General features: G+C 35.2%; 1 protein-coding gene across 1 annotated transcript in view; it reads right to left on the bottom strand.

Moving 5' to 3' along the window:
• FMN2 (formin 2) overlaps positions 1-26,799 on the bottom strand; it is a 153,436-nt gene that overhangs the window by 121,426 nt on the left and 5,211 nt on the right. The window contains exons 2-3 of the mRNA XM_083856399.1: positions 15,126-15,292; positions 2,209-2,356 (exon numbers count right to left, since the gene is read on the bottom strand). Coding sequence (XP_083712525.1) covers positions 2,209-2,356; positions 15,126-15,292 — 315 coding nt within the window. The remainder of the gene's footprint in view (positions 1-2,208; positions 2,357-15,125; positions 15,293-26,799) is intronic.

Raw genomic sequence — 26,799 nt, 5'->3', positions numbered from 1 at the left:
CCTTACTTAAAGCTTGAACGCCTAGTATTGTTCTAATGCTAATGTATATAATAAAACCAAAGATTCTATAAAAACTTCCTGCTGCATTCCTCTCTCAATCAACACTTTTGCCTGAAATGTGTGTTTTTGTTTATGAGCCGTTGTTTCTAATATTAATATATCTCTTTAATCCAGACAACAATAATTATATATATTAAAAAAATAAAGCTACCATACACATAATAACTTAAACCTTAAAAAAAAAGAGCTTGTCCCCTACACACAGCTATGGTGTAAATACACGAAATAATTAAGTTACAAATTTTGAGGGCGGTGTTTATCCTCAGGTTTCACATCACTTACCTCCAGTTTCTTCCAAATGGCAAGCATGTAAACAATGCAAGAAAGTTAAATTATTCATCTGCCTCAGCTATATTCAAAATAATTATAACTTTTCCTTTTTCTCCATGCCCTACATTGAAAAATCACACCAAAAGTTCAATAAATACATCTTAAAACTACTTATATTAAACTTAGAAAAACTCCCAATACACAGTTTTTCACTTTTATTCTAAATCTACTTCTTAATATTTTTACTTTTCTTTTGAGAGTGCAGTAGCTGAGATAAGGGACAGACAAGTCCTATATGTATCATAAACAGAAAAACATAGGATGGAAACAAATCACATACAAAATGAATACATTTTTAAATTATTAGTATTGTCCTTTTCATAGAAATATACTCCTAGGTATATCTTTACATTGCAAAATATTCTATGTTATCACCATTCCTCTAGATTTTAGAGAAACTAAACTCTGAACTTATACCAACCTCTGCTGGGCTAAAACATTAAAATATTTTAATCTGAAATTCAGCATTTTGTTTTTCCAGTGCACAGTGTGTTTATAAATACTGTGATTACACATCCATTGGCTAAGACTCCCAGCGGAGAAACACAACTCTCAGAGTAGATGGCTGTGAATTCTACCACCACATATGGCAGCACTTTCATTGAATACAACATAAAACAGGAGATCATTGGTTAGAAACTGGACTAGCTCAAAAATCCAGTACTGCAGAGTTCCAGACTCTTAATTGCATCAGTGCAATGGATGCAGAAACATTTCCTTGATCTCCAATAGAATTCCTTTGGTAAAAGGCACAGCATAAACAGAATAATACAGCAGTATTGCATTTTTGTTGGCATCACTCGCTTTGCTTGTAAGCACTGAAGTAAGTGATACCGGTAAAAGTAAAATGTTGTCATGGTAAAAGGTGTCCATGCAAGAAATACTTTGCTCATGTTCCAGAGGAAGTGACAGAGAAGTCCCAAAGAGAACCAAATCTGAAATTAACTCCACCCAAAGCCTACAAGTGATTAAAAGAGGTCTGTTAAAATAATGACTTAACCCTTCAAATCTGAGCAATGAAAAGGAGGAGTGGAAAGTAATTAAAAATTTAAAAATACCCAGTGGCTCTCCATGGAGGACATGGGGATGAATGCAGTCTACAGTTTTGAGAGTTGAGAGCTGCTGAATACTAACTAATGGCAAGCAAAGCCTCTAAGAACCTGTGGTATTTAAGGATAAACACTACTAACAGGAAACAGGTTTGAAATCCTCTTCTAAATTTCTTTGTCAACTGCAAGGGGGGTTTATTTCTTGCTTGGTTTTAATTTTCAGTGTAAACAGAACTCTTAAAGAGCATGAAGAAGATTGCATGAAATTTGGTTGGTAGCATAACCTCAAAAACTGTAAGGTAAACTGACTTTGTAAGCAAGACCTCAATTTATTTTTTTAGATACACTTCTCCTACCCCTCTGTCAGCACAGGACTGCTGAATCTACAAAGGAACTTACACCACTCTAATAACTTTAAGTGTAGCACCAGTTGGCTTCTGAAATTTTCCATATTTTAAGAAGAAAAAAGAACTCGTATCTCATAGCTCTGAAGGTATGTAACTGGAAAAGAGTAGAGATCACAGCACCTGGCAAAATCCATTACTCAACAGATGCCAGGTACACATCTTGGTTGCTAACAAAAAGAATGCGTTTGTGGTGAATATTTTTTATTAGATTCATAATAGCTGACATATTTCTGATGTCAATCCAAGATTCTCAAAACCAAGTGTTTGTTAGTAGCTAAGATTCTAATTTATATTTCAGATTCTAAAACACAGCAGCTTCCCCTATGCTATACATTTATCATCTCTGTATCCAAGAACTGTACCTTCTTCTGAAATTTTGAGCCTTTGTTCTTCATCTGGAGGTTTGGGTGGAGGCCACGCAGATGGAATTCTCCTTGGAAAGCTTCCTTCAATGTAATCTGTTGAATGTGTGGGTTGGCTAACTGCAGCCCAAGTATAAAGCTGGTCTTGCTGTGATTAAAAAAAAAAAAATTTGGAAAAATTCATATAGAAAAACAAGGTCAAAATGTCTAAGCTTTTGTTTCCAGTATGAATAACTCAATGTTCCCTGTATCAAGACAAATTTGGTTTTATGCTCTTCAGTCTGATAAAGACTTAAGATAAGTCTATGTTAAAATGGTTACATTCATTAACAACAGAAAATTAAGCTTTTAGTTTTCTACAACCAAACAACACGTTAGGATACAGTTCAGCACTTTTTCCAGTAAGGAACCCTTTACCACTTCTTTGCTTAGAAGAACACATTCTGTCCATCATGACTGCACTTTGTCACATATGGCCAGTTTTATGGCTTGGAGGTAAATATTTCTCTCCACACCATACATAATTGTTTTACACCAAACACACAAACAAGGAAAACGAACAGAATTATTTCAGTAGAAATTAAACTGATACATGCACTCTTTGCAGCCCTATTTTTATCATTTCCATTTTAATAGTTTTAGAAAAGAAGGTAAAAAGGTGGATTTTCTTTTGGAGTAAAATGAAAAAACCACCAATCAACAGCTAAAGGTATTCTCAGGCCTCCCTTATTGCTCACTAGCTCTGAGTTTGAGTCTATGATTAAAAGTAGGACACACAGAGAGTTTCTGATGAAAACTAGGGCAAACTTATGCTTTAAGCTAACAGCAAGATTTTAGATGACCACAATTCAAGTAGTCATCAACATCAAGTAGTTTGCATCAACATGAACACCTTGTGATTAAACATTTAGAATACTGTAAATTCTAAAGAAATAATTCACAGCAATTGCACAAGTAATCTAGCAAATGATCTGGAAAGATACAAATATTGTAGCACAAAACTAGAAAAAAAAATCAAGTCACAGGATGAAAATGCAGTCATATCACAGCAATACCTTCCTACAAAGATGATGTTCATTAGATGTAATTTATTCTATTGCCTGAGTTAAAAACTGGTACATATTTCATTTTTAGAATAAACCTTTTTTTTTTTTTTTTTTTAATTTGACAGATAAACTTTGAAGAGATATGCAGGAGGAAGAAGAAAATGCTGCTTGTTTTTAGGATAATCACTATTCTATGTGACTAAGTTGCTACTTGCCTAAAAATAAATTGTTATAAGACTGCAAATGTTCTATTGGGAGCAACTTACTTGGAACTGACAAATGCTGGTAATAAAGTAAAAAGTTTTGTTTTACAGAGGGTGCCTCAGTCAGGGTCAAAGGAAGCTCATTAGACCTTCCCAGCACAAAAAACATGGCAAAAATCCAGACACGTACATTGACTTTAGATAAAGGTAAAAATAAGTGGATAAAAAGCTTAAGAAAAAATAACATCAGGTTCTGTACATAGCCCTGAACTCTATGTTCTTTGAAAAGCCTGTCCATTAGAGTAGCATTACCATGCTACTCTATTTGAACATCTGAAAAGGCTTGATTAATTCAGTCCTTTGAGTCACTTAATTCTTTCCTTTAGTCTATTTCCAGCTTTTTAGAGGATATGTATTTCTGAGTTTCTGCCCAATTTCCAATACTGTTTGAGTAAAAAGGAGAGGGAGTCCCACCTGTACACGTGTGAAGAAAAAGTGCTGGATTTTGCTATTTGTCATGTTTCTGCACCATTTAAATCTCAAAAACACAGAGGAAAATAAAACTTGAAAAAGTCACTGAAACAAACCAGAACAATTTTTTTCTTGCCCACTCTACCACCTTTTACAGTCCAGGGAACACAGGGAAGAACATGCTCTGCACAAAGTTAACTGGCTAAGCACAGATGACTTTCAGTAGGGTTACACGTAGGGTTATAGGGCAGTAAAACAAAAGACAACTGACTGAAGGTAATGTTGACATAGCATAAATGAGAAAGACAAACAGTTAAACTGTTCCTGGACATGGCATTTTACCATGCCAGTTCTCGAAAGATCAAATACAATAATTTACCAACAGATTCTTGAAATAACATTTGTCTACATGAACTAAGATGTATTAAAAAAAACCCCCAAACCTCTCAGAATTATTGTACAGATGGTATACATTATGAAGGTAAGAAAATATGAAGTACCTATGTTCTTGCTGATATAATTTATGGCATATAAAATATGAGCAGTTATAAATTAAAACATCACACAGCTTGATAAAAAGCTCTTAACCCAGCATGGGAGCTTTGTTTGTGAGTATGAAAGACAGTACTTCTTGTTTGTATTGCATTTGGAGGGGATTCCTTTATTTTCTATTCAATACAGAGAAGGATGATAGAATAGAGTCCTCATGTAATGGAAATTTACAGATGTAAATGTAGATTTTCAGAAATGCCTCCAAGGGACTTGCAGTACAATGAAAACATATCCATTTTCAACATATAAGCAATTAACAGCCAATTTCAGATTACTTGCAAGCTTATAAATGTAATTTAAAATATGAAAAACCCTCGTGACAGAAAGGTACTCTGAAGCTCTGGATGGCAAGTTGATAGTCCATAAATTACACTTTAAAAGGGAAAAGATTAACCCTGTCTCTACTTTCATGCCCTTCAAAAGATACAAATCATTTGAATGTCCTAATTCTTACACACTGAAGCTATGGTCCAAAACCTAATCCTCTTTATGTTTTGTCTTTAGCTCTTCGTCAGTGACTATACTAACCCATCTCATTTCTCCTTTCTCAAATCTGATAATGTCATAAATGCATACAATTATTAGAACAGTTTGAAGAAAAAAATATGCAGCCAATTCTGTGATGCTGAAGTCCTGTTCAAGCAAAAGAAACAAAATAATCCAAATTAAAAAAAAAAAGCCAGATTTGTTTTTAGTATTAATAATTACAAAGCAATCATCCATGAACCTAGATTTTGACATTTGACTTTTTCTCCTTTAATCTTTCAGAGGCAATTTTCACTAAATAAACACACAATCAGTGAATACTCTTACCGTGATCAAGTTTTGGATGCATCTGGAATTTCCCCTTCATCTTGCTCAAACTCCACTATTTAGTCTTTAAAGCATCTCTTTTGAGAGGAAAAAAATTACATATATATCCTTGCAATGAATGATCTCAGTCTTATTTATTCAGACTCATATCTGAGCAGACACTGGAAGCTTCAAGTCTGAGTCCAGTGCACTAAACACGATGTCAAGAAGAGTTCTCATTTCCACACATCCTTACACAGCACTTTCCACTGGTTCTTAAAAGTGCAGAGCATCTGCACATGGGCGAGGCAACCTGCCTGCAGGATCTGATGGTACCTAATCAATATACATTTTACCACTTATAGATGCTAGCATTTAGAGCCACAGAGTCAGGTCTTTAGTTTAACTCACTCTCTTCCCAGACAGTTCTCACTATGCACAGACAATAGCTTTTTCTTACAACTTTTCATTCTCTGGTACTACAGCATCACACTTCAACCTAGGTAATAAATTAAATATTAAATATTCACTTCACTGCTTGAGCTGGAGATTCTTTCCAGCTCATCTTTTTAAGATGAAAATGAGTGTTGGAAGCTAGTTGAAGAAAGGCCTCTAGCAAATGCCCTGCCACTGATGAACCCAAAACTAGGGCCCTGAGTTAGACCTGCAGCAAACATCATAAGTCATTCTGGCGGCCCTGGGCCTTTCAGAAAAGGGGTCACAGGTTTTTCACACAGAGAAACTGGTTTTGTTCCCTGGGCCACAGTGTGAATTACAGATTAGTATATCCCTCACTGTAGGAACAGAATATGCAACCTCGAATGTATGCTACATTACTGCTGGAGATATACAAGGTAGTACAACTTTCTGCTCCATGCCATTTTAGTTTTTAATCAGTTGTTTATTCGCTTCCATTTCAAAGAACAAAAATAGCTATTGTGAGAAAGGCTTAAAAGAGGTATAGGAGATGGAGTCGTAATAGCAATAGGTGTATACACATTTGGCCCAAATGGCTGTGAAAGCATGAATTAGCAATGTGAGGATCAAGGGGGAAAAAAAATTTGACCATAAGTATTTAGACAATTCCCAAGGAAAAAAATCAAAGCAGTCAGGTGGGAAAGGTGAGGCAGTACAGCAGCACAATGTTCTAGTATTAGGTAGCAGCAGAGGGAGGAAATACTTTAGCAGTACCTCTAAACTTTCGTACACTTGGGTGCCTTGGTACCAACTTGCCTGATAGTTCCTGTGTTGAGCTGTGATGCAATAGGGCTCTATTTTTCAGAACCTTTTTTTTTTAATAGCAAACCTGAAAATTTTTCACTAGAACCATAAACATTCTCAGGCAAGTATAAATGGGCCAGGAGTAAACACAGAACAGTAGTTACAAGCAGGTCCCTAATCATCAAACTATTCTAGATGACATGCTTTCATTGGGAAGCAGTTGAAGAATGGGGAGAGGAAAAAGCATAACTGCATTTAAAATGGAATGAGAGAAACTCATAGAAGAATTCCATTTTATGTTACTTGGGATAAGAAGTGACCAGACTCCATGTCTCAGACGTGTTTTCCATGCTAAGAGCTACAAAAGAGCTTGCCTGCATTTGTGTATAACTTCTTGGCATTTAGTCTGTTTCAAGTGTGTGGAAGGAATGAATTTTTTCCCATTCAGGTTTAATTCATTCTAGTATTCTAAGTATACAGCCTTTAAAATGAAAGAAAGTCAACTGCATATTCTCCTGAATACAAAGAGTTAATTGTAGAAGCAAGGTTTTAGTTTGAGAAACTAGAGCCAGACTACCTCAAAATGCTCTTATCAGCAGGAGACTGCTTTATTTTAAGCAGCTTTTAAAATAAAGAAATCAATACTTTTAAGAATGGGGAAAGTGGTTTACTTTTTGAGGGCAGGTTCAGTAACAAAGCTCTGTCTTGCCACTGCCAGAACCAGAGCAGTGATTAAACACAGCCCTTGACTTGTGCTACCTCTGGCTGCACTAGTGAGCACAGATGCTTTCCAAGGTTGAAAAACAGCAAGTTCTTCATAATACTGTAATGTATAGCTGAAGCAGCACTTTATTCTCATAAACTAAATTTGTTACATAAGCATTTTACTTGACTCAAAGGGATTTTTTCTTTCCAGGGAACCAATGTGCCTCAACAATGAATTTAAAACCACTTCAAGTGTCAAAAATCATGTAACATTTATTTCCCATGAAATGACTTCAGTCTCCTCAACCAAAGAGAAAAAACATGTTTGATCCCATCAAATTTTGCTCAGGATTCAACACTCTATCCCAGGAGAGGCAAAGAGAGCCAATAGCCCTGCAGTTAGAGCTCTCACAGGAAAAGGAAATCAGGAAACTAAATTTCAGATTTCCACATCTATTCTCATTCTGTTCCAGTATGGTTGTCTTGGTCTTCCCCAGTAGCTTCTACATTTAATAGAGCTTAGTAGGTTCAACTGGTGAGCTTACAGTAAAATTTCCTTGGAAGAGGGAACAGTGGCTAGCATTCAAGAAAACAGGTCAAGACCCAGCCTCTCTACACATCCAACTAGAACACATAAAAGGCAACACTCGGAAGGCCACGTGCCAAGACCACCAGGTTATCAGCTACAATTGACATGACCTGAGGGTTTGTCCTCTCACGGACTCATCAGAAAATGTAAGCTGAGATAAGAAGCTTCCTCATCAGGATTTTTTTTAATTTGCACTGACACGATTCTTCCATAAGTTTGGATTCTGAAAAAAATTGAATCACCCAAAAAAAATTCCTTAGAAAATTCCTTTCACCTCAATGCGATTTGACAATGTAATTTTTGCTACCTTAAAAACTCTTTGAAAGAGAGATGCAATATATGCAAATTCAACCCTCAATTTAATTGCAATTCCAAGTGAGAAAAGACATCTTTTTATGACTGATATTCTGAAGAAAGAGAATTAACCTACAGAAAGCCATAAAACATCAATATCTCTTGAAGTGACAGGCTGACCACCACCTTCACCATATGCACAATGATACTAAAAAATTTAAACAAGTGGTAAACTTAACATTCAGTATACAGCTCTTGAAGCAATTATTCAGAACAACAAGCAAGTAAGCAAGGTTCGTTGCAAAAAGAAACCTGAAATTCTAGCAACATACTACACATAAAACATCTAAGTTGAAAGTGTGTACAGTAGCATTACCACAAGGAAGCAGAAAGAAGAAAGAGAAAGGAAAAAGAAAAAGAATAAAAGGAGAAGACTGTACAGCCTGAGCTAACACCTGTAAAACAAATCAATTTTTTTTTTTAAGAAATGGAAGCATGGAAGTAGCATAAGAACAATACTTCAGCCTAATGATCAACTGTTTGCATTTTACTACACTCAGGAACATTCAGAATTGCTCACCAGAAAAAAAAAAGTGTCACCAAGTGTGACTGGGCAATGGAAGAGGAGACATGGGGACTTAGATTTAGTCAAAATGAACTGCTATGGTAACCTATACTACAAACAAAGATTAAGACAGCAGATTAACAACCTTTTTTCTCTTCCCTAGTCCACAATTTTCACTTGTTTACTTTTAAAGACTTATCCGCTATTTACTCCAATGTACTACTCTGATAAAATTGAGTACTCCAATGTACTGCTCTGATAGATACTGCTCTGAGATGGGCCTACATTCAGTCTTACATATTATATGCCCAAGCATCAAAAGTATGCTTGAAAAAATGCTGCATGCATTGCTGCCAGCTATGTGCTGCAGTTTAGAATTGAAGTTCTCCTAGCTGATGCCAATACTTGGAAAGTTCTTTGGAAACTGATCACTGGTATTTTGGCTGTCTTCTGAGAAAGGACTCTATCTGCAATCTGTTTACCCACTAATTTTCAGACTGATATCAGCAGTGCAAATAAGTTTAAATTAAGTCAAGCCTTCATGTCACTGATTTCTCTTCCTTCCGATTTGCAAAGTCCCACCATCTGCTACTACTCAGCAGAAGGAAAGCAGCTTCTTTATTTCCTTAGAAAGCATTTGCATCACCACAGGTGGCTAGGAGATAATAGGATAACAGCCTTTTTTTATTTGCAGCATTTTCCATTCATGCTGTCTGTCACTATACTTCCTTGGGGAGGCATTATTTCAGAAACAGATGACAGCCTAGTCAGGCATCATAACTACAAATGGCACAAGGGTTAGTGCCTATCCTAAACTGTCAAACATGACTGTGTAAAATCATATCATAACACAACAAAAAAGATACCATCCAGATTTTATTTAGCCCTTTTATTATAGAATGTGCTGAAACTGTTGATAAATCAAGAAGGCATTAACAGCTGTGCACAACACAGAAAGAAAATTAAATAGAAGCACTGCAAAGAGATGCAGAAATATAGCCAAGTCAAAATCAAACCACAGACACAGATGAAAGAAGATGATATTTTTTGTTATTGCCACCTGAAAAGTAGTCATTACTGGACCCTTCAGTAAAATAAAGGTTAAGTTCCTTAAAAAAGGAATACAGCATGGATACTAAAGTATGCTTGATTTTCTTCTCAAAAAAACTTACAAAATTATAAAAGAAAGCCCTTATCACAAAAAAGAAAATAATTCAGAATTTAAGTGTTTTAATCCTAATGCTCAGTTACTTGGAAAAGTTACTTTTAAAGCTTGTCAGAAAAAAAGTAGGAACTTGCTGGGAAAGAAAAAACTGCCTGTGGCTTAAGACCATACAGTGTGAACTGGAAAATCTGATACAAGATTAATTAGGGACTACACATCCAGAGTGCAGAAAAAACAGGTTTTTTGCAACTACTGGATAAAATGCAAACACCAAATACTGTCAGTATTTCTTAGCACTGAGATGTTAAAGAAAGTTTCCTCACATTGATAGGAAAATTCCAGCTTCTTCCTTGTTATGAACAGTTTAAAATCTAATGCAAATATTTATAATTTATCCGCATTACTGATGGCTCTCAGACAATAACTATCTAATACCTTCAGTGATTATTAAGAGAAGAGCTAAGCAGATGAGATCTGTACTTATTAAAAACTGTGATCCTCCAACAGGTGAAAGAAAAACTTGCCTGTTGCTACGTTCTTTCCAAAGATGCATCCCTTAGAAAGTCACTTTCATGATTATTTTACTCTAATAGGATAACATAATGAGGTAACATGCTAAAAAGCTCAAGACTAGAGCTGCCTACATGTAGGAAGGTAGGTAGTTCTCACAGCTAACAAGTGACAAGACAAGAGGCAAAGGCATTAAGCTGCACCAGGGAGGTTTAGATTGGGTCTTAGGCAAGACTTCTTCATTTAAAGGGCAGTCAGGCATTGAACAATCTGCCCAGGAAAGTGGTGGAATCACTGTACCCGGAAGCGTTCAGAAGGAACGTGGATGTGGCAAATGTGGATGTGGAAAAGGACACCAGCCAAACTGGAGACAATCCAAAACTGAACTGGGGTTCTGATGATCTCAGAGATAAACAAAGAATATGGGTCTAGCTCTATTTCCAGTTTTGGAGTAAGGTCAAAAAAGATGTACCTCTTAATTCTAGATGGGTGAAATTTAGGTATTAAGGCTAGTCCTTAATCAAGGATTATTTATGTATTTAAAATAAAACTATTAGAGGTCTTTGCCAAACTAATTCTATGATTCCATGGTTTATGAATGGAAGACTTTTTCACAAGGCCTTAATGTCGTGCATATCATTCACTCAGAAGATATTTTGTTTTAATTTGAATCTTTTGAAACACTCTTGAATAACTCATTTCTAAAAAGGGAAAAAAATTAAAAGGCAATAGCTATTCAAAAGGCAAGCATTTTTTTCATAGAACATGCTTTCTGTAGGCTTTTGCTAATCTATCTTTCTATAAGTTGCCCATTTTCTTTCTTGACTTTATCTATTTTTTAGTTAAACACTCTGTTTTTCTGTTATAAAATACTAGCAGAAGCATGAAAGACTAAAGATAGCCTGATGAGTAAGCCGCCATGACACACATGAAGCAATAATTAGCAGCCTCCCTAGCAAATAGGAAACTAGCAGTAAGAGGAACGTGTGTCTAGACAGAGAGCCTGCCACTGAACATTTACTTACTCTAAGATACTCTTTACATTGTAAGAGTAGGTAGGAAGTGCTATAACAAAGGCTTCCTCTGCTTCACAAAAGAAAAATCTTAAAAACACCAACCCTTGCCCATTTATGTTACTTTTAAAGCTTTTTAGCTGTATTTTTTCAGACTAATCTTTTATTTTGGGCAACTGTCATCAACTGTTTCAAAAGGAAAAAATAATAAAACAGGCCAAGATTGAAAATGCAAGTTCTCTCATAAGTTCTTGAAACAGTTCTAAAATTTCTGTACTTTGGGCTAAATTGACAAAAAGTTCGGAGATACTTCATGAACATGTCATCTCAAATCATCATTAAAATCTGAGTAATATATAAGCCTTTGGAAATGATCCTCAGCATAAATGTGGTGACAGCTGCTAGCTCTCTGAAGATTTGTGCTCTCATTTGTCATTTGTTGATCCTTCATGTTTTCCATATATGAAAAAAGGAGTAAGCATCACATCCACAAAGCATAGCATACACCAGAGAAAAAAGTGCCAAGAATTTAAATTAAACTGAATTATAGGAGCCATTATAAAACTAGCCCAAGAAACAAAGAGCTATGAAAGTTGTCTTTACTTCTAATGCACTGCTTAATTGCAGTCAGACAGTGGGGAAGAGAAAGAATAAGAATCCAAAAAGAAATCAAAAAGAGGGCTGTACTATTCTTTAATGGCCTACACTGAAGCTGGGAATATCTTGGGAGAAAAAAAAAAATCAAACCAGATCCCTTGCATTACTGAGGAAACAGACATAAGATTTGGATAAACATTTCTAAGACAGGGAGAAATGGAGGTGACCAGCGGGCATGAATAATAAAGAAAATGAGAACATAATCAGAATGTACAATTGCAAACATTTAAAGATATTTCAGCATTAGCCATGTTAAATTAAATTCACTACAGGACATCCAGAAAAAGGGATCAGAGCAAGAGAATAAGACTTTTAAATAATCTGTTTATATTCATCTCAAGCCATGAACAATAGATCATAGAGTGAACAAAACTTACTGAATTGTTTTCATAAACTGTAACCTAACATCTTCCAAAAATAAAGTCTGTGGGACCACACTATAGCAAGAAGGGAATAATGGATTTTATTCAATTTTTAAAAAAATAGTACTTTAAAGTTTAGAAATACAAGAGAAAAGTCACAAAAGGAGAAAAGGATTCAAAGACTGGTTTCAGTGGAAAAAGTGTTGGAAGTTCTGAAAAAAAAATTTTGAAAGAGTGACCTAAGAAACTTTACAAGCACCAGATTAAGATGAAAATCAAAATAACCAAAGAAGTAACATTAAAGAACAGGCAAGGACTATGGCTTCATGAAGAAGGGAGGAAGACCAATGAGCTGGCAGGGACCAGGACAGGACATAGGACCTCTGCTGATGGTAGTTTCAGCTAAGGGAAAAGGATATCAGCAAACTGGAGGAAATCTGAAATTGAACTGGGGTTCTGATGAACTCAGAGATAAACAAAGAATAGGGATCTGGCTCTGCTCCCAATTTTGGAGTAAGGTCAAAAAAGATGTACCTCCTAATTCCAGATGGGTGAGATTTTGGTATTAAGGCTAGTCCTTAATTAAATCCTGATTCCTATGTCTTTAAAATAAACTATTAGATCAACATAAAAGTTTTGCTCTAATGAATTTTTAAAAATGCAAACATGCGAAGAAGAAAAATGTGAATGCGAAAAAAACCCCAAAGTACACACATTGAGAGTGATGCAAGAGAGGCCATGACTCACCAACCTTACATTTCCTTGTTAAAGTAATTTTCAGCATCACCATAATTCTTTTCAAGCTAATTTTTAACTGTTTCATTCCCTTACATAACAATTAGCTTTTATTTCCTGTAAAATACTTTAAATTTACCTTAAGAAGCAAGGAATGCACAATTTTCAAGTTTACAGCCATTAGAATTTATAGTGCAAGTTCTCAATATTTTTGTTTCAGAGAATGTGTAATGAATAAACTGATAGGTGTTCCTGTACTGTGGTCACCAAGACTGGAGTAAAAACATATTGCAAAACTCAGCATCAGCAGCTCTCAGCTCTGCACTGTGTGGAATTCAATTATGGAGACCTGGTGCTGAAGAGACCTGTATGCTCCTTTGGAGTACAATGAATTACTGGTAATATAGCAGGGCCATACACCACTGCTGACATCATTTTACCAGGAGTGTGATCAATTTGGGGGATTTATGCAGAAAAGTAGTCACAGAAGCTGTGACATTTGTGGCTTACTGATAGACCAAGTCAAATTAAGACCACTGCTAATCCAGCAGCATCTTAAATTCCTGACCTTGACAGATGGTTGATGTGGCACTACGCTACTACCATGTCCCTCCTTTCGGATATGTTAAACAAAAGATAACTAAAATATCTGTTACTCAGGCAAAGCATGGTATATCAATTAAAAAAGGGGCCTTTTCTGTTTCTTTGGAAACTTTGAATTTGATTAAAAAATCTTTTTAAAAAATATGGTATTCAATAATCTACAGGAGATTGCTGAATATATCGTAAGAGCAGGAGAGTGGAAAACATTACCAGACTCTTTTCAACAACTTCAAAATTAAGAAACTTGTCTTTTCCAGTAACTTTTATGGGTATATTTAACCACAAGCACTTTCAAATACTGTGTTGCCTAAGTAACCTCAGTTTTATAGTTAAATTGCATTTTTAAACTAATTTCAAAAACCAGTTAAAAAAATGTTTCAAATGTTGCATCTTAAAAAAAATAAATCAGTAACACCAAAGCCAAAACATAAACACAGAATATTGTTTGGGGGACCAGGGGATGACTTTCTGCATAAACTGGGTTATTTAGGAAATCTTGTATAAGAATTCATTTGAAAAAAATTATTCTCTCAGTTTTCCCTTCACCAGTTATGTTATACTATTCCTTAGGAGGGATGAGAAAGATTTAAAGAGTTAAGAAGTAATCATGTTCTCTCATATCTATGCCAATCCTTTTTTGAGTGTTTGTGACCAAACTTCAGCTTAATGCATAGAATAGGGATGATCTTAACTATAAGAGCAAAAACATAAATAGATTAAATATTATATTACTATTTGTATACTATTCAAAGCTAATTAGTGAAGAGAAAATCCCTAATTATCTTTAGTCACATAAAAGAGTACAAAGTACCATAGGTTACAAGACGACTTCCTAATGTTGAATTAATTATCCAAGAGGATGGAGAAGTATGTAGGGTTATGTCTACATCCAGGTTTGTACCGGTAGGCAAGTACCTGGCCAGGTAGCCCAGAGGTACAGATAACACAGATAACACTTTATCTGGAATGCCAACACATTTGCATTGACCCCTGCACAATTTTGTATCAAAAGTATTTTCAGGGAAAAAAAAAACAAAACACCTAGCATAGACATCCAGTTTGTGTTCTGTAAAATTTTGTGACATGTTGTTTTCTGTTTTTCCTTTAATTTATATTTTTTGGTGAAGCAGTTATTGATGGAAATCTTGGTAGTCATTCAAAGTGCTTTGATTCAAACAAGACAACAATGAAAAGTGCAAATGAAGAACAGACTAAGACTAAGATATGGCTTAAAAAGTTAAGAAATCAAGTTATAGGAGAACATGCTTATGTGGATACAAAAGTGTACATACCCGAGCACAGAAAAATAGCTGGGCACTCTCCTAAAGGCAATCTTCATTAAAATGACAAATAAAATTCTTTCAGGAGGGAAAATTATTAGAAAATCATGTCCTACTTCACAAAGGAGACAAAAGACAACTTTTCAGTACTTACATCAAACGTGGGTGTGCTTTGCTTGGCACTCTGGTTACATGGCTCTCTGAAGCAGTCAGTGAAGGGAAGCAAAAGACCCATTGCAATAATGCGAGAACACAGTTTTTCTGCTTCTTCTTGTGGTGCATTTTCCTGCTGGCTGAAGAGCTTTTCCAGCAGAGTTCGTCCTGCCAAGGTGATGAGAGATCAATAAGAATTTGTAGCTGGACACAAGTATTTAGGCATTACAATGTGTATTGAAAATCTGAATTATTAGAAGCAAAAAAGTATTAAATAAAAATAATCTTACGAAATGTATCTGATAGTAAGTCTTAAATATAAAATATTTCTGCAGAATGATTGTAGGTTTTCTGGATATTGATTAATTAGGATATTCAAGAAAATATATGTGTTTATTATATGTGCTGGCTGCACTATGAAGTAGGATCAAAACCCATGAGCTGTTATCGTAGCATTAATTTCCTATACAATTGTTCTGAAGGGAAAATCAAGATACTAGCGAGAGAAGAAACTTCTTCCAAAGATGTCCCACAAAGTTAGTATAGAGTTTAGTCTCAGCTCCTGGAATGAGTCTTTGTCTTTTAAGTCATGAAATTATTACAGTCTTTGAGAAATTTTGCTCTGTTTCTTTGGAGAAACTCTCAATAAAAGAATAGTAACAAAAAGCCTTCATAACTATTCTGTATAAAATTGTATTGTATACAGCTCTGTATACAGAGTGGTGGAGTGCTCCAAACTAAAATGCAGTGTCACAAGCAGCAATTCAGAAAAGGAAAGCTTTTAAAGAGCAAGGAGATATTTATTCCTCTTATAGGGCCAGATTTCATGATCAAAGTCTTTTCTTTTGTTATCCAACCAGAACATGAAAGAAAGCATATGTTATAAAATATATTAGAGGAGAAAATGTTAGTGGTTTGAAATATGACAATTCTTTGTGAGTTTAGCCTAAAATAGACTATAAAAATTAGTTACATACTCAGGTTGCAGTAAAACCTACATTCTAAGAATATTAAGTTGCTTAAGCTCTAAAATGTCAGATGTAAAAAGATGCCAAAGTTTAGATTCACATGATATTGATGAAGAGATGAAATAGATCTACTGAAAGAGAAAAAAGAAATGGAGCAATAAAGTTAATTTCATATTTGAGTATAAACTAGATGAGAATATAATTCCTACCTAAATAAGTTTCTATAGTCTGTTTTTTCCACCCACTCATTCTAAGCCAAAGGTATTTTAAAAAAACAAACAAAACCCAAAACTATATTGGGAAAGCATTTTAGTGTAATTTGGCTTAATACAATAATATTTACAATAATAATTCTACTGTTTTTTACATGCAAGATTTCTGATTGAACATTGACTTTATTCAAAATATAAGATTTCTCAGGCTTTCTGAACATACTAAAAAGATTTTTCTTTTAAACATCTGGAAGCAATTTTAGAAGGATATTGTAAGTGACATTTGGCTAGAAGTTTCTGTATTATTTTAACTTCATGTGGCAGTGCACCCTAAAACAAACAATGCATTGAAATTGTTGAAGTTGTTTCTAAGATTTTTTTTCTCCACATCTAAAGATCTGATAGTTGTCTGATTATTTGTCCAAGTCTACCAGCCCTTTATTAGACAAAATACAATACATTCAAGGGAATAAAACTGGAGCTAAGGGATGAGATAAACTTGTGAGACATCAATTTCATTACATTTGCCAGTTAGTTTGCCTCTGTTCCTTGGTTACACCACCTAAAATGCAATGCCAACAAAAAAGCTTATTCAACATATCCCTCTATCACACTTCAGCTCTAAATTCTTGAAAATAATTTATTAGTTCAAGGCAATCTTTCTTGCTGACCACAGAGGATCATCACTCTGCTCACATCCGAAAAGAAAGAATTATGCAAGAAGATGGCACGTTTCTGCATGCTATATTATCCATGACTATTGACTGTCAGACTTGATAGATTTTCTTTTTTCCTCTGGACAATTCAACATTTAAATAAACTTGTCATGTTTAGAGAGTCTTGTCCTGCATATTCAGAACCGGAATAACCCCTTCCTTTTGTTTGGATCTAATTAGCAGGAACAATATCTGTAAATTACAAAACAGGAAATGAGGCTTTTTCCCCCTCTTAATCCATCCATTCATTTGCTAATTTTTATAGCATTTAACAGTCCTGCTCAAGTTCAAATACATTGTTTAGAATCTTAATTGCTATTCAGTTGGAGTTTAATTTTTACAGTAGTTTTTAACCATTTTCTAAAAATACTTTAGCACTCAAACAACATAAAATAAGAATACGTATAAAAAAGTAATATTATAATTGAATTAATGCAGATTATGGTAAGAGGAATTATATAATTTTGTCCATCTGAGCATGAAGCAGTCTTGGAGTAAATATGATAGTAAAAATTATTTAATTATATTAGCAAGTACTTTTTAACCTAGAAGAATCAACAGGTTGATTTAGACTGATTTCAGTCTAAATTTCAGAGAAATACAAGATTTTGAGCTACAATTTTAAATTTTTAGTTTATAAATAAAAGGCAGCAGCAACAGCTTTTGGCCTCAGACACCTTAGTCACCTCATATAAATAACCTACCTTCAGGTGAAGACATTTGCAAATAATCTGGAATAATTAAATGATTAATAATTTAATAATTATTAGATGATCGGCTGATTTAAATCAGGTTTAAATGGAATGGCAAAGAATTTCTCTTGACTGCCTTTACCTGCCATGAAAAGAGTAAAAACTAAAACCAAGGTCTCTGGGATCTCTTTTTCCCCCTAAGAGGTTAAATTATCACTATTCATGTTTAAAACATTTCTTCCTAGAAATCCCAGGTCATGATGTTCCTGAACCTTAGTCTTACCTTTCCCCTAATTATTTTGGCAAGGGATGGGAAGCATACTAAATTTTTAATGAAGACAGGAAATTCAGCTTTAGATCAATCAGTATTCTGAGGATCCTGCCAAAAATCTTCAGCAAGTAAGGCAACTATAAACTCAGGAAATATTTTTTAGGAGCTTAGAATGATGTATTAAACCTCAGTAAGGGATAAAAAGACACTTATTTTTTTCTTCTGTTGCAAAGGATTACACAGTTAATCAACTAAAAGAATGAGAACATGAGATTAATTTGGAAGCATCAGGTATTCTGGCCTTCTGTGGATATTTTGTTTTAATTTTGCTACTGTGACTCAGCCAGAATCTTCTAGCTTAGCTTCCAAGTTCCTTTTTCTCCACCTCTATATGATCTGCCTCTTTCTCCCAATTCCCATGAAGATGGAGCACTACTGATCTTGTCTCCTCCACTGAAACAACAGGTCATCACCCAATCCCTATGATCAAGAACTGAACAACACTGTTCATGAAAGCCATCTCTGTAGAATCTGTAATCTATTCACTACTGAATTAAAATTCACCTATTTCAGTATGGTTTCCATTCGTATTGTCTCCCTCTATGAAGAATGTGGATAAAAGGGTGTTCAGTATTGTCCACAGAGAAATACAAGCAGATCCTCACTCAATTAATTCACCTTACACATCTTTGATATGCTCAGGAGAAAAGCCTTTCAAGAGCCACAAGGTGAGCAACAAAATCCTTAAGAAGCAGCAATATGATGAAAAATGTTGTTAGGTTTAAATTTGCTTAATTATTGAGGGGGGGAAGAGACATGAATGGAAGTGAGAGTTGGAAGAAAACTAGAGCAGTCACAGTCATATTGAAAACACACGCACACACTGAGGCACTGCACTACAGCAGAGCTTGCAACAATGCTTCCCTGAGGATCTTGCTGTTATAACCTCACATTTATCTTTAAAGATGTGTCTTCTATCCTCCTTACACCGGATTTGCAAAAGCCCGGGAGAACAGCTGTCAGTGAGCACCAGTTGAGACTAATGACCAAAACCAGTTATACTCCAAAAGCTCCCCCACTTCTGCCACTTTCAGTGATTGTCTCTCCAAGAAACCAGAGCACTACACCACATTTTCACCTTTAAACAGCAGTTGCATCAGCACACCTTAACCTACACCCACCGGAGACAGACCTCCTATTTTTATTCTTCCTAATGCAGAGAGAATGGCTTCACTATAATACCAGCTCTCAACACTCTATATTCAGTCACCTTGAGAGTTAATTTGACTTATGCACACATTGCTCACATCTTCAAAAGCTGAAATCTGCCTGCTTCCTTTCCCCCAGTTTTCTCCTTCTTTTTCATCCATTTTAGTAAGATTAGAAATGCTCACACAGCAGAGCGATTTTATGAGCTTTGAAGCCAGATGTACCATAGGCCTTGCACTGTTTTTGGAAGACAGTACAGGAAATAAAGGAAAAGGAAGAAGAAATAGACAAAACGGTCAATTTCCATTTACAATATTTTCTCTTAGTCTTGCAAAATGTCTAAAGACAGTTGTAGGCTTCTTATGGTTTCTCATTTAGAAAGGATTTCAATTATGAACATAGCTTTATAAACAAACAAAAAAATAACAACAAAAAAAACCCTAAACTAAAAAACAGAGAGCAAATAGGAGGGAAAAAAAAAGTGTTGCATTCAAAAGTTAGAAAATGCTGTACTTCAGCTATTTGCTGTTCCATATTAGTCCAAATCATTCCTTCATTCCCATTCTGTCTCTAATCTCCTCTTCTCTGCCAGCAAGGTGGTGGCTAACTCAGGCCTCAGTCATCTGGCAAAGCACCTGAACAGTGCAGCACCAAACATGCCTCAGAAGGCCAGAGGAGGACAAACATGCCAGAGAGACAAAAATATTCCAAAAATATTAATATTTTTAGCTGAGATAATAGTTGCAACTACATGTAATTTCTTAAATAATTTTCAGTAGATATTCACACACTCATCGTATCCGCCCAAACTATACAGCAAAAGCTTAATGAACAATTTTTCAGGGCAGATCAGTTACGCTCCATTTTCCCTTTTTGCTGTTCAATGTACTTTACTATGTCCCAAACATATCAGGCACACTAATATTTTACATATAAAATTATTACCTCACTGATAAAGTACTTGAATGTTTTCCTGTCGTTTCAAAATCTTTTCAGATTTCCAGTTTTTCAGCTAGCCTGTACCACTCAGCCTTAATATAATGTGCAACACGTGACTGCTGAGAAAGAAGAGGTTTTCCAAGATGCACATGTAACCTGGGACATGAAACAGAAACTGGTATTCTGTCCAACTTTTCTTCGAATAATAAGCCCAAGTACTGCATAAGTGCATATTAAATATGCATTTGCAGTATAAAAAAGCAATTTCATTTTGTCTGTTGTTTGCCTGAAGGTTGACCTGGGAGATTATGCCAAATATTCCAGGATTAGAAACTTTATTTATTGTTCTTTTTTACTGCAGAATTTCTAATCCTCTTCTGATTTAGGTCGGTAAACTGTTCTAGATTTCTCATCCTGTGAGGTTGTTTTAGCTGTTTTGTTTTCTTTTTTCAATTTTTTTTTTTTGAGGGATTGAATTTTTTATTGACAGATACTTTCCTAAAATCATGTGACAGATTTCTCACAGCCTGGTTACATAAAACATGGAAAACCTAGTAAGCAACAGGCCTCCACACAATATAGTTTCATAACAAAAGGAAAAAAAAGCCTTCTGCTTTGAATAAACACAAAATAATATATGTTTTAAGTCTGTAATTTCCAGGCAACATAAACCTTAAATATAACAAAATTGGTCAAGGTCTAGAGTTAGGGCACACATTGCTATAATAATGTCCAATATATTTCCTTTTGTTCTTATTATCAGTATAATAGCTGATCTCTGCCTTCACCAGTTGTATAAAAGCCTATGTTTCAAAGGGGGGAAAAAGTCCCACAGATGTTATATATTGATGTCTTTATAAAGTATATTGTCATATTATACACAATATATTATTTTTCATACTTATATCTTATATTTCAGTATTTAGAACATTAATAAAGTCAAAGATGTCTGTAAATACCAAAGAAGATTTTCTTTCCTTCTCTGATGTTCTGCCTCCAGATTTCCTGGCTATGTTCACATGGATGGTACAAACTAAACCCACACATCATCTAAAATTCAGAAGTCAAAGCAGAAAGCCTGTCTAAGCCTGAGAATTAAGAAAAAGACATACCAACACTATCTCCCTCACTCCCACAGTTTTCTATGTCTGCCTACACACAGTTCAATGTAATTTCAAAGTCAGAAATATCTATTTATTAAATTACAGTGAATAATGTATCAATTGAATACATTCATAGACTATTCAAACAACTAGAATAAAACTATGAATTATTAATTGTACACTTTTCAATCCTGTACTTGATTGTCACAGTAAACTCTATGCTTTACTTTTGCCAAGTTGTCTGAATTTCTTGGCACCTCAATCTTGCTTCATCTAAAATGTTCCATCTCTTATAGTACCCTTGTTTAGTGTTAAAATTTTTCCATGTAACTCTTCACTAGCTCTAAGGATAGGACCAGAATACATCAATTTCTGTGCAACTCAAGCAAGTATTTTTTTCCTTTATTTTAGCCCTACAATTATCACTAAAAATTTAAACAGATTCTGGGTAGTGCAAGACAGCTTTAATAAGCGTATAACTTACTGAGATTTCCACTCAGCTAAGAATGAGCAACAGAAAAAGAAAGATCAACACATAATGCTAGCAGCCTCAAGTGCTTGAGACATCCCAAAGAGAGCTAGGGAACATGTGTGCATGCTCCCATCTGGAAGCAAGGTCATTAGCTGCCACGGGAAGAGAATCTTGCTACTACCTCCAGGTCCACCACAGTGCACACAGGGCAAAGGTAGCACCTCATTCAAATGGCCCTGAAAGTCTTCCAGAAATGCCCTGATGGAAAAAGCGGAGGTCTGACAAAATTTGAAAAAAGAACTCTCCAAAATTAAAGGTGAAAAGGAGAGATCACTGAATTAAGGAAGTAAAAATTCACCCCAGAAAGGATGTTACAGTTTTCAAAAAATCTGCATCTCCTACTTGATCTATGGTTTCCTCTTGACTGAACCCAGCAGCTGTATTTTAAAACAACCTCTTCATTTGTGCTATGAGACATGACAACACCACCAATTTCAGCATATAACCCAGTGATCTGTTATAAGATTACTAAAACATACACCATATTTCCACAAATCATGCCGGAAAGCGTGTGAAAATCCAATTAATGCAGACTTTCATCCTGATAAATGAAATCCTAAGGCCAGCTCAGTTCCTAATTTTGAAATTTGTGTCATAATATAGAAAGACAGGAGTAGAATGAGAATTTTACTTGGTAGTGAAAATATCAAGTCCTACAAGTGCTATGGTCAGGACAAATGTCAGGACATAGGTCTACTGTTGTATTAATTATGTAATAAACTTTCCACAGTCTGGCTGAGCCCATCAATCACAACACTAGGGGGAAGCAGGCCAAAATGACACTGTTTCTCTGGTGGCAGTGAAGTAACACGACAGTCTCTTATCTAAAACCACCAGGAGTTTTCTTCTTTGGATAAGTGCTTTGCAGTGCCACCATTATGTATGGAAATGCAGATGAATGCCTTCCTACCACTCTTATGTTGTCTAGAAAGTAGCTGTAAATAAAATGTTATCAATGTAGTCTTATTGATCTTTGCTAAAACTATGCTGCATTTTGTTGTTTTTCTTCACTCTTTTGTCATAAACTCAATAGTTAATTATATGTTATCATTTCTTCCTTCAAGATTTGTTCCAAAGACTTGCCTGCTGCTACAGTCAAAAACATAATGAAAATTGGCTTGATTATTTGCAATAACGACATTTTACTTTTTATAAAAAGCAGATATTATAGCTTTGCCATCACCAGAGCTTCAAAATATATTAAAATATTTGTGACAGGCTGTGATAGTGCTTTTGGCATTCTTCCAGATTAGCAAGTCTGTGAAGCACTGTCTCCCTAACTTGAACATAAGCTCCTTGAAATTTTGCTTTCATGGTGACTAAGATTTTACACCTTTCCCCCACAGTGAACTATCTTACATATGACATATGTATAACAGGATAAGCTGAGGCAAAATTAAACTATTCTTTTATCCCTACCTTTTGCTATATGTCATTTAGTGACATATATATTTGACATATATAGGAAAAGGTAAGAATACCTCTTTCAGAAGCTTTCATATATTAACTTTCAGAACCTGAAGATTTTAGAATTGTTTTTAAATACCAGACAATTCCTCAATTATGAAATAACAGTGGCACAGAGTACAAAATGTCTTTCTAAAAATATCAACAAGATGCCTCCCCACCCCAACATTAAACGGTATTTGTCCTTCCACCTTGATTTCTCTTCAGGTTCTAATGCAGTATCATTGCAGCTAACAGAGATACATTTATAATTATACCAATTTATTATGAAGGAGAACCTATATGTGTCTGTCTACCAAATCTTTTAGGCACCATTGCACCTTTGGCAAAATTCATATTGTGTTTTCCAGGTACTTAGCTTCCTCTCAGCAAGTATTTAATTCTGTCCTCTTTACCCTTTTAGTTTCTGTGGTGATTTGTGATGTGAAGGCAGCAGTCTGTGCCAAGTTCTCACAGACTGCTGGAAAGGCACAGTTCTTTCTGTCTAGCTCTTTTAAAGTAAGAAGCTCCTCTGATTTCTTTTTGGGCATCTATTACTAACAGCATCTTTTGACAGTCCAACCTGATACACACTGTTCCTTACAACCCAAATTTGTAAAACTTTATTCTAAATGGTTTGACATTTTATTCCACATTTGATACAGTCTGGCCTACCTCTGCCTTAGAAGTAAATTCACGTGTGTACTCAAGCTGCCAAAAGTCATTAAGCACAACTGAACTCAACCAAATTAGGCGGTCTTTAAAGTGGGACACACATAACACATTTCCTTCAACCTACTCATTACCTCCTAGGCATGCCTTAGCTTTCTTTCTCCTCCAGGACCTGTGTTCCCAAGGCCTGCTAATCTCCAACTTTAATAACTGCTTTTTTAATGTTTATCAATATACACAAAAGCTTTTCTTTTATCCGTAAACAAAGAACAGTTAGATGAAGAAAGGGGAAAAGCAGAAAGTTAGAACTACATTCCACAAAAGCAAAAGAGAAACATGCACATATATGTATTTGTGCAGATATGTTCTTCTAGACTTAATTTGAAGAAAACCTAGAAACATTACTCCCTTGCTATAACCAGGCCTTTATATTCTTTCACTGATGTAATCAAATATCTCCCTCAACAATTTCTCAGGATAAATTATTTCTTGACTCTGCATGACAAAATAGCATTTGGATACATAACCTCTTTTATGAAGGCAATGTTTTGGGTGTTTTTGTTTTGTTTTTTTTTTTTTTTTTCTTCCTCCTGAAAACTCCCTTAAGTCCCTTTTCTTCCATGACTTCTGAGAGATTTTAATGTTGTTATTGTGATACTACAGCATAGATTTCTTTTTTACAGTGATTTTTTTCCTTATCACTTCAAGGAAGTGGAAAGGTTAGGTGTGACTTTTTCCCTGGTACATACTATTTCTGCATCTTCAAGAGACATCTGAGACAGATCTCAGCATCAAAAGAACTCTAGAATGAAAGATGCCTTCTGTAATTAGTTCCACAGTAAAGTTATCTGTGTTTTCTCCTGATTCAAATTCACACCAGATTCAGAATGCTGGCATTCCTGATAACTTTTATATAGATCTCAATACCAAAAAAAAAAAAAAAAAAAAAAAAAAAAAAAAAAAAAAAAAAAAAAAAAAAATATTCATACCGACAAATAAATATGTCTCGATAAATCTCATTTGTGACTAGGCTTTCCTGCCACTACTTAGCTGTATGTGTCAAGATGTCAAAAAAAATGGAATTCTCAATATTTATGTACTTCTCCCATATTTCTGTATTTACATTTAGCTTTATACATATTAGGGTTTGCTTTTACAATTTGTGATATTTACACACACCACTGCTTCTTACTGTTGCAAAACTCCTAACTTAATGGTTCTCCTGCTGTGCAACTACAAATTAAAGAAGTCATGGTCACTATATATCTGAGACTAAAACAGGATTTAACATCAGAAAACACAATCCACTTCCTGGTCAGAAAGCCTAGCTATTTTCATCAGAGTGAAGAAAAAATTCCAGACAGCAGCAACATGGAAATAAAATGAGGAACAGTCATTTTTTCACTCAACATAACAGCCCACCTCATTGTCCCTAATTTTCTTTACATGAACTGCAGTGTAGGAATGCAGGAAGCTGCTGCTGCCTAAAGAAAATAATAGCATGATACAGCTCCTGAACCCGCTTTGCTGCCATTTCTAAAGCATTTAATGAAAGGCAACTGGCCTTCTATTATCATATGAAGAGACAGGAATGAAGTGACACAATGTAAAGTCTTAACATCTGTCCATCACCTTCCTCTCACAGCTTCTTTCTCCTTCTGCCCTGTTCCCTTTGTACCAACTCACCCTATTCCCAAAAAAGATCAACTGCCTGCATAATAGTAAGTTTCTGGAAACTTGCAGTCCAGCTATCTGCTACAGAATGATGTTTTTAAATGTACCTAAAAATAACCAGAGCTGCAGTCACCCACACCTACACATATATGGTTCATCACCGCTACTCCTTATGTAAGCTGAAATTTTGGCAGAAGTAGTTCGTAAGAAATACACTTGGCCATATCCTGAGCTTGACTGAAATACTAAACAAACAAAATATCTTGGGAAATTAGTAGTTCTGTACTTTTTTATCACCATGATTCACATTAAAACTTAATTGTTCGTATACAGTCAGCCTAAAATATCCCTAGAGTTGCTTTACAAATCCAAGTTTATTTTTCCTTAGATAGAACAGCACAGGAAAAAAAAAGGACTGTTTCAAGAAATAGGGGTTTTTTTTCTGCAAATGTGTCCTACACACAGTTGTGTTTTGTTTGTTTTTTTTTTTTTAATAGACCAACCAGGACCCAAGATATTAAAAAATACATGCACATTAAAAAATATAATAAAGCACAATTAGATCCAAGAAATATAATCAAACTTAAACTCCACATAATTATTCCCACTGTAATAATTCACTGCTCATTTCACAGAAATGAAGTCACTGAAACACACAACATCGTTTAATGGTCATTTCTAGGCAGATGCCTTGTGTGACAGATACACTAGTGTACATTCTCAGAACCAAGTAGAGATGCACAGACCTCAGCTATAAATTGCTCCTTTTCCTTTCCCTCTTTGAACCCCAAAAAAGACCATTGCACAACCAAGACCACACATTCCTACTCTGGACATGTCAGGCTGGCAGCCATACCTCAGAATGTGGTTGCCCAATAGATAGAGCCACTCAATCCCATGACCAAAAACTGCTACTCCCAATGAAGTTCTAGATAAAGATCAAAGTATTAATCATGGGATCCCATCAAAACAAGCTTGTGGCAGCACTGAATTCCAGTGAAATTACTCATGTGGCTCCAAATCCCATATTGCAATGCTGGCACAGTAACATTAAAGTAACTTATCAGCACTCAGCAGCCTTTCAATAACATATTGCAGCCCACTTTCAAACACTCTTTAGTGCAGTTGAAGTGCAGTGTTGGAGTGGTTCCCCGCTTTTGTGTTTACTAGGCAAAAAGTTTTGTGTGTACTAGGCAAAAAGAGGAGGATCTTTCCCTTCAGATGCTTGCTAGCAGCACTCA

Source organism: Zosterops lateralis (genome assembly GCF_965231275.1).
Source record: "Zosterops lateralis genome assembly, chromosome: 3".
Lineage (NCBI taxonomy): Eukaryota > Metazoa > Chordata > Aves > Passeriformes > Zosteropidae > Zosterops > Zosterops lateralis.
This window is presented reverse-complemented; position numbering and strand designations above follow the sequence as displayed.